Raw genomic sequence first — 9,274 nt, 5'->3', positions numbered from 1 at the left:
TTGTAGCGTTCTCTCTTCCCGTGGGTAAAGATATGCAGAAAAACGTTCGCTGCCAGTGGCGTCTCTGGCAGTGAAAGAGTTAATCGTGCCCCGTGCTGGCAGCGAAGGGGTTAATCAGAGAGGGTACCGCTGCACTCTAGCTCCATCTCAGGTTTCGCATGGAACTTGCTGAGTGACAGATGACATCATTGGAGGTGTGACTGACTGATGATGCGGAGGCAGAGATCTGATATGCTCTTGTGCCAAGCTGGAATGCTGATGTGCAGAGCTGTGCAGCCTCTTCCCCGCAGCATTAAGTTCACTCAGCAGAAGGGGGGGAATCCTAACGTGTAGAGCCGCACAAACTAAAAGGGAACGAAGAAGAAGAGCTGAAAGAAAAATCACTGCACTTCCAGGGCATGTGTAGTGGTTTAGTGTTACTGATTTGGAGTGCTTCTGCGGAGAGCTGAAAGTAAGATAAACCTATGATGAAATGCACACGAGCACTGTTCACGCTGTCCATGAATAAGAAAGCTGCTTGCCCTCTCTGTCTCGCCTTCAGACCTGCTGCTGTTTTGCCGGTGAGTTTTTATTCAACTAACTGCGAGGAAATGTGTAGCCCGTTGAATAACAAAAGAAATCCACAGACAGGACAAGCGGAAGAGTAGAAATAGATTCCTAACAAGTGGCAGAGCTCGCATGCTAATGGGGCAGAGCTGAATTGATTTTACACTCCCACTCCTTCACTAAAAACTTCCTTTCAGACCTGCAAGCAGTCTCCACACATGTTAGCGGACTCACTGCTGCTGTGCTGCTGAACAAGACACTTCAGAGGTCCTTGAAGTCTTATGCACATCCTCATCTATGAAGAACACGAATGCTGATGTCTGTAAATGTGCAGGACAAAGACGATTGTCAGAACTCTGATTTCTATTGACGTGCAAGAAGCCAGTCCACATACATAGCAAGGAGGTTTAAGTTAAGTATGAGAGGGGAAAGTTTCCTTTCCATGGAAAATCTGCGTGGATGGAGACCATGTCGGAGGAGCCGCTGGAGAGCACTTAGATCTCGGTTGCTTGCAGCCAGCTTGACCTGCACAGTGCTGGTATTGTTTGTCTTCACCCAGGACCTATTGAATGGCCCCATGCATTTCCCCTTGCTATGGGAGAGCCCCTCCCCACCCAGACAAGTCACTGTCCTCATCTGGTATGATCCCTTTGGCAAAAGGCGGCGGATTGGGGACTGTCACCGCCTGTTTAACATCAGCGGATGCAAACTCACCACCAACAGGAGTCTTTACCAGGAGGCAGATGCCATCCTGTTCCATCACAGGGACATTATTGATTTCAGTGACTTTCCTATAAAAAAACGCCCAACTTCTCAAAAATGGATCTGGATGAACTTCGAATCACCTTCTCATTCTTCCTGGCTGAGAACCTTAGGCGGCGTATTCAACTGGACCATGTCCTACAGAGTGGATTCTGACATCTTTGTACCATACGGTTATTTATTCTCCAAGAAACACGCCAAAATAATTCTGCCACGCAAAAAAAAGCTGGTGGCGTGGGTGATCAGCAACTGGAACGAGGACCAAGAAAGGGTCCAGTATTACAACCAGCTGAGCAACTACATCGGGGTTGATATATATGGAAGTTACGGGATGGAATTAAAAGAGGACAACATAGTGAAGACAGTGTCTGAATATAAATTTTATCTTGCCTTTGAGAATTCACTGCATACGGATTACATAACTGAAAAGCTCTGGAGAAATGCTTTTAAATCCAGCGCTATCCCTATTGTCATGGGGCCTAGCAGATATAATTATGAAATGTTCATACCTAGAAACTCCTTCATTCACGTGGATGATTTTTCTAGCCCAAGGAAGTTGGCCATGTACTTGAAGTTTCTTGACAAAAACAACCACCTGTACAGGAGGTATTTTACGTGGAAGAAGCGGTATGATGTGCACGTGACTTCGTTCTGGGATGAACACTACTGCGCAGCTTGCGAGACTGTGAAAGCAGCTGGGAATCCGTATCGGACAGTATCAGATCTTGCAGGCTGGTTTGAGAGCTGACGAAGCACATCTTATTATGATAAATAATATATTTTAGAAAAATATCAGACGCTATCAGATTTTGAAGGGCAGTTGCTACAGATCATATTATTTATTATTAATTGTCTTGAATAAGCTCGGATCGTGCAGGCTGGTTTTGATCAAGCTGAGGTTATTCATATTTTCATTATTAATCATAACATTTAAAATAACATCCAAGAGTATCGCATTTTTCAGGCATGTTTTGAAATATGTACAAGGCTCATCAGATTATGATAAGGATTATAATAATAGTAATAGTAGTTATCAGCACTAATATTGGACAGTCTTTTCTTTTATCTTTACTGCTAATAACACCAGTATTTAAATAAATATGGGGTTATATTGGATCTACTATTATCATTAATTAATATTATTTGCAATAATAATATTGATAATAAATGCATCCAAAAGTACAGTATAACCCCTTGCCAACAGGTTTAATAAAGCTTATGTTAAGCATCTCCTTAATTCTGTACACAGATACTAACCGACACATGAAAGCAACAACCTCACTTAGAAAGATATATTTTTGTTCCAGCTCAGTAATAGCACGTACTGTACAGTACCATTTATTTATTTATGTATGTGTGCATATATTGATATTGATGTAAGTGACAATGTTGCTTTTTTGACAAGGCTCCTGTCTGCAATACTGGGGGCAAAAGGATAACATGGTTTGTGGGAGACTATAAAACTTGAATAAGTCGCCTGTACACTATAGGTGTATACAATGCTAATGTATGAATATGAATAAGTTATTGTAGAAATGAAGAGAGAAAAAACACTGGGTACGAAATTGTTGTCTCTTTGGGTTGAATTGTCCCCTCGGAGAACATCTCCGCTTTTCATGAACACTGGAAATACAAGTATTACTGTTCTAAATAGAGCTGGTCGTCATTCATTTGTGTGGCAGGACTTGCAATAGTGCACTTGTAATCCTATCTATGTTTCATGGACCTGCTATGTGAGCCAAGTCTTATGGTTACGCTCTGCTGCTGGAAGCACAGAGTGGATAACGGGGTACCTTGCACCACAGATGCCTCTTCTCTCCTTCCCCAATAAGCTTCTAGTGCTGCCCCTGTCATCATCAGGACACTGGGCTTAGTGGAGTCTTGGTCTGACTGTGGTGGTGGTTTTTCCTATGTGATTTTAGCACAGCACCTGGCAGGTATCTCAGCAGTGACAGGAGTAACGCTGCAGTCCCTCTCTGTTGCTTTGCAAAAACATTTCTTGATGTAACTGTCTAACATGTTTCTAACTTTTCCTTTTTATGCCAATGAATCATGGAGGTTACAGGTTAACAGACTGTTTGTAATCAAATATAATTGAATATAATTTCTCCTACTTTACGAACCACTAAACCACGCTATCTAATGCACCTACGGAGGTATCTCGGGAAGCAGGGGGTCCCCGTAGCTGAAATGAACATAAGTCAGCCCAGGAGACCCCCTGCTTCAATCCTATAATTATTATTATTTTATTTATTTATTTTTTAAACACGAAACCTGTATTGCTGCTTTAATGTGCAGTCCCACTATGCCGAAAAATATGTGTGTGTGAATATGTATATATATTTATGTACATTCACAAATACACACAAATGTGTCTAAATATAAATCTAGAAACAATAGAAACTTGCCTGGGTGCAAAATGGTGAGAGACAGCGAATACACTACTTGGAAATAGTGCAAAAGAAGATTCTTTAGTTTAGTGCATCAATCATTCCCTCTTGGGAAAATTCTCAAGAGGGACCAAAAAGTTGATGCACTAAGAAATCTTCTTTTTGCACTAGTTCTAAGTTCCTGTGAGTGCATTTGTGTGTGTGTCTTTTATACTCGCTCTTTGTATGTATGTACTGTATGTATATTTATTTATACACATACACAGTGTTCGACAAATAGTTATAACCACACGCCCGTGGCGAGTGGATTTAGGCCACTGGCGAGCCGTGCTGTGGCTCTATGAATTCCCCTGCTCGCGCCAATTTTTATTTTTTTAAATAAATAAATAATCCCCCTCCCTGATTGGGTTAACGCGGGGAAGAGGGCCGGCAGGCAGCTCTGGGTTAGCCCCTTCCCCCGATCTCCTCCCCCTTCTAAATCCGACATTTACACACACACACACGCGCGTAACAGGGACTAATTGTGGTATAATGTAATACAATAAATAAACTAATGTCAAAAACGAATGTTGTTCTTACTAGGAATTTAGTCGTTTATTTTTTTTTAAATGCGGGACTGGGGGCGGGGCTAGGGGCGGGGCTAGGTGGCGAGTAGATTTTTTGTTCGGCGAGTAGATTTTTGGGTGATTTGTCGACCACTGCACATACATATAAATTAGAAGCTTACAAACTGTCTTTACTTTTCCATTCTGATCCCATTTCTCATTGTGAATTTTTGAATAGTTTTGTATTTTGGATACAAAAAAAAATATTATTCCTTTTTTCAAGCATGCTTAAAATAGGGCATAATTGTGAGGGAGCGTTCGTTCCTTCCTTAAGTGTAATATGAGCTACCAACAAGCAAGATGTGCAGAGTTATCCTGCTTCATGAAAATGTACACAACATTTGAATGGTATTTGCCTAACCGAACACAAAACACTACTTTTTAATATTAACTTTAGACAAAATACTGAATTTTGTACTGTATACTGTTATACTGTTATACTGTACAAAATACTGTAATACAGTACTGTATACTGTTTTACTGTACAAAATACTGTAATACAGTACTGTATACTGTTATACTGTACAAAATACTGTAATACAGTACTGTATACTGTTATACTGTACAAAATACTGTAATACAGTACTGTATACTGTTTTACTGTACAAAATACTGTAATACAGTACTGTATACTGTTTTACTCTACAAAATACTGTAATACTGTACTGTATACTGTTATACTGTACAAAATACTGTAATACAGTACTGTATACTGTTTTACTCTACAAAATACTGTAATACAGTACTGTATTACATTTGTGGGGTTTCATGTTTTTTTAGTGGAGTGCATTTAGAAAAAAATCTGAAACTTCTCTTTTTAGCCCCGGTCCCCTGCGGCTCCCAGAGACCCCCCTCCTTGCGCGCAGAGTGGTCGCGGGTGCCGCCGGGGGCAGCGAGGGACCTGCCAGCACACAGCAAAGGTGGGGGCCGGAGCAGGGAGCGTTCCGAGCCTTAGGAGGCTCTGCGGCGCACACGGCTAGCGGGGGCCGCCATTGTGGTTGCGCGCGCATGCGCCATGATCGCGCATGCGTGGATGAGGCTAGGGAGCTGCGGCGGCCATTAGAGAGTCGCGCATGCGCATTGGAATCGCGCACGCGGCCCCAATGGTATAGAGGCCTCCACGGGACTACAATTCCCATGAGGCTAAGGATGGAAGGCACCAGGTGTCTCAGAGTGGCCAATAGGGCTGGAGGATTGCCCTGCAGGGAGAATGGATACATTTCGCGGGGTTTTGAGGAGAGAGGAGTCAGCGCCAGGAGAAGCTAGGGGAAGGAGGTAGGGTGCAGAAGTCAGTGACTCCCTGCACTAGGCCAGCAGCCCCCGAGGCCCCAGATAGCCCTGAGCCACCCAGTAGTTGAGTTGTGTCAGGGACAGGCCCCAGGTTAGGGACCCTGCCCCTTACTACCCAGAGCCAGTTAGGGACCCAGGGGACGCGGCGCGTCCATCCAGAGGTTTGGGCTCAGACCTTCGCTGTCGCTGCAGCAGTCATCCGGGTGGGATCGCCCCGGACGGTAGTTCCTGTATTCAGCAGTCCTCGGATCCTTTGTGAAGCTCCTTGACAGACCCGGGCACTGGAGTGCTCGGCAGGTAATCATCAAGTGCACCAACTATATCACCTATTCATACAGGACATAGTGGCTGCGCAGTCACACATACATATCTCACTTGGGAGGTGGGGAATACTGTGTGTGGTTACTGGACACAGGGTGGGATCACCCGGTGAAAGGGGTAGCGTCCTGCGAGACGCAGTAGTTAGTGTCTCCTCTAGGGAGGGACACCTGTTGATCATATGCATAAGTACGTTTGCACTAGTAAAGGCATTGGTTGTTTTACATGCTGTGTGTGGAGTGATATATATTGTCCTGCGAGGAACCACTCGCCCTCTGGTGGGAGCCATCGCAGGTGGAGGCGCTGCACCAAGTAGGAGGTTACTCATATTATTATACGGGCCCCAGGTTCCCGGTGGCGGAAGCTCAGGCCTCCTGTGAGCCTAACAGGTAAAGCACCACATCTGATAACATGAAGTTCTCCGCACATACACTCTATATGCGATTGGGTGGGGGAATACCAGTTACATCTATTTTGTTAGCGGACCACAATACGTGGTAAAAATTCAGTATTTTGGCTAAAATGAATATTAAAAAGTAGTGATTGTGTTCGGTTTTGTAAATGCCATTCAAATGTTCTGTACATTTTCATGAAGCAGGATAACTGTACATCTTGCTTGTTGGTACAGTAGCTCATATCACACTAAGGGAGGAACCTCGCAGTATAGGGACAGTAAAATATTTGCAGGCCAATTTCATGCAAAGTAGGAGCTTTTCATACTTTTTTTTTGTAGTTCGGGTCAGTTCACAGTTCGGTTTTGCCAAGTTACTGAGTTTGTGAGAATATTTTGCACACTTCTGCTAACAATCCTTTAACACACCATTGTGTATCTCCTATTATCTATTATTGTCCTGTTCTGCTTTATGGCATATGTTTAAAAAAAAAAAAAAAAAAAAAACTATTACTTTACTATGATTGTTCCCCAAGATCTGAAACCAATAACAAATGTTAATTCCTAATGAGTTGGTGTTTTTTTAAGAGTTTTAGATCTCGGTGTACAGACTCCATGAATCATGAAACATAAAAAAAAAGGCATGCTGTGTTACATGGCTTAAGCACCTTCACTTTACTGCAAGTTCAGCTGATGCTACTAAATCACTTTGCACCTTTAAAGTTTAGACAAATGAAAACTGTGTGTGCTGTATATGTCACAGGGTGTATCTTATAATTGATATTGTGCCACTGATCTGATGACAAACTGTATTATTTGTGACTATGGTTTATTTGCTCTGCTCTGGATACCGTATAAAGAATATGAATCTGCTGTATTCAATCCTGCAGAAGGGCAACTTGCAACACAGGCTGCAGAATGGGATTAACACAACTGTTTTCAATAGAAGTAAAGGGTGACACACTGTGAGGGCTCATTTGCATGTCATTACCCAGAATCCCTGGCTGCAGGGGAAGCACTGTTTGCTAAGCGATAATGGGGAAAGACAGGGTTGCAGACCTGTCTGGGACATGCAAATGTACCCACAAGGGGTCTTTTTATTTGCAATAGAAACACAGAAGATGAAAGCCTTATGTTTTCATTACTTTGTTCATCATCTTTATTACGAATCAGAGAATATGCACTTAACCCAACCCCAAAAATAAAATCATTTTATATTACAGCATAAAACAGAACAGCAATTTCTCCAGCACTAAAAAATGCTTTTTTAGAAGAAACATCCGCTTTTGTTTTGATTTTTTTTTTTTTTGTGGAGATTTTATTACAGACTGCAACTTGCAAAGGAATTAACGATTCATTGTTTGTTATTATTTTTGTTTGATAGATTAATATTACCCAACAGTGACTTTTTCTGGTATTTTAAATGAATCCCAACTTAATCAATAGCCCTAGAATTTTGTACCCAAAGGGGAATTGTTGCCAATATAATAACCTTTATTTTAATTGAATTATTGTTGTAGAGCAGTTTACATGCATTTTAATGATTTTCTCTTAATTTCTGCTTTGCTTTTAACATAACAAGTCTAGGTTCTGAAATTTGAATGGTTTCTACTGGTTTAACATGTTCACAGTGGTCAATAGTTCCTCTGACGCCTTCGTTGCCAAAAGGGTATAGTAACACTTTGAGGGGGTGGTATTTCAAAGTTTCCTGGCTGCAAAACGGGAGCAGAAAAAAATCTAAGAAAAAAATCCTATTGTAAGCTAATGAAATGTATTCTTTGTTAAATCTGGTGTCATTCATCTATCAAAAGATGTACAACAATAAATGCAGCACTCACATAATTACAGCTATACAGTATTACTGCTGAGATATATTAGGCAGCACTTGATTTGTGTTTTCACTTTTTTTTCCCTAATGAAAATGGTCTGTTACAATTATATTATCATTATTATTCTTTCAATATATTCGTCAGTCTGATTTGGGATTCAAGAGACATATTCAGTGGATGCAAGAAATATTTGTGTATACATATGTAACGGTGTTTCCCCCACCCGGTGGGAGATTTGGCCATTACTGGTCGTGTGGTGCATGATACCTGCTGGTAACAGGAGGGCTGAGTCGTACGCTGGTGGTAGTGGGGACACAGGACTAGGCTTCTGGGGGTTCATACCCTACATATCTCTGTAGCAGTGCAGCGCCTCCATCTGCCGTAGGCTCCAGGAACTGAAGGTGATCTCCCATGGTAGAACTATTACCTCTCCCCTCCAGTAAGGTCATGCACCAGGCAGGAGGTATATGCAAACAGGAACGGTTTATTGTCTTCTGTACAGCACAGTTACACGGCAGGCTTCTGCCCAATGCAGTCTCACAGCTATCACTGAAGGATGGTCCCTGAACCTTCACTACCGGCCAAGGGCACCCGCAGCCGTCCTAGCCCTTCCCTGCCTCCCTAGCAGAGGCAGAGGTATGGTCCACACCCACTCTCCCCCTGAGGGAAGAGGACTGGAGAAGGCCCAATCTCAGCCTTTCCACTGTGTGACCTGCCTTCCTCAGTGGGTGCAGGTACAACAACAAATTTGGGGCAGTACTGAACTTAAGTACAGCCAGGAGGAGGGCACCATGATTGGTCATGCCCAGGCCTGATGTCACCGCCACCCGCCGTCACTCAAGTGCAGCTCCTCAGAGGGAGGAAACCCCCATAGCAACTACTGGCAACCTGATTGTACCAGGGTTTACTGCCAGCCCAAGGGCAGAATAGTAGCCATCAGATGACCTGGCTACAAATAGGCAGCCAAATTACTCGGGGGCCACCCGATCCGACCGCGCTAGAACCGGGGTCGCGCTAATTTTAAAAAAAATTGCCGCCGCGCGCCCGATCGGGAGGGAGTAAAGAGGGAAGGAAGAGGTGGCCGGAAGCCCTACACGTCCCCCAGCAGCGGCCCTCCAAATCCAGCCGCAACCTGCTCCTTAC

General features: G+C 43.2%; 1 protein-coding gene across 1 annotated transcript; it reads left to right on the top strand.

Annotated features, from left to right (window-relative positions):
* The first annotated feature begins 218 nt into the window (after nt 1-218).
* FUT4 (fucosyltransferase 4) lies at nt 219-4,064 on the top strand. Its single transcript, XM_075592494.1, has 2 exons — nt 219-560; nt 744-4,064. Exon 2 carries the CDS (start codon nt 965-967, stop codon nt 2,054-2,056), a length of 1,092 nt encoding a protein of 363 aa, XP_075448609.1. The 5' UTR covers nt 219-560; nt 744-964; the 3' UTR covers nt 2,057-4,064.
* The last annotated feature ends 5,210 nt before the right edge of the window (nt 4,065-9,274 follow it).

The sequence above is a fragment of the Ascaphus truei genome, chromosome 3, assembly GCF_040206685.1.
Source record: "Ascaphus truei isolate aAscTru1 chromosome 3, aAscTru1.hap1, whole genome shotgun sequence".
In the NCBI taxonomy this organism is placed as follows: Eukaryota; Metazoa; Chordata; class Amphibia; order Anura; family Ascaphidae; genus Ascaphus; species Ascaphus truei.
Note: the sequence above shows the minus strand (reverse complement) of the source record. Positions and strands in the feature narration are given on the sequence as shown.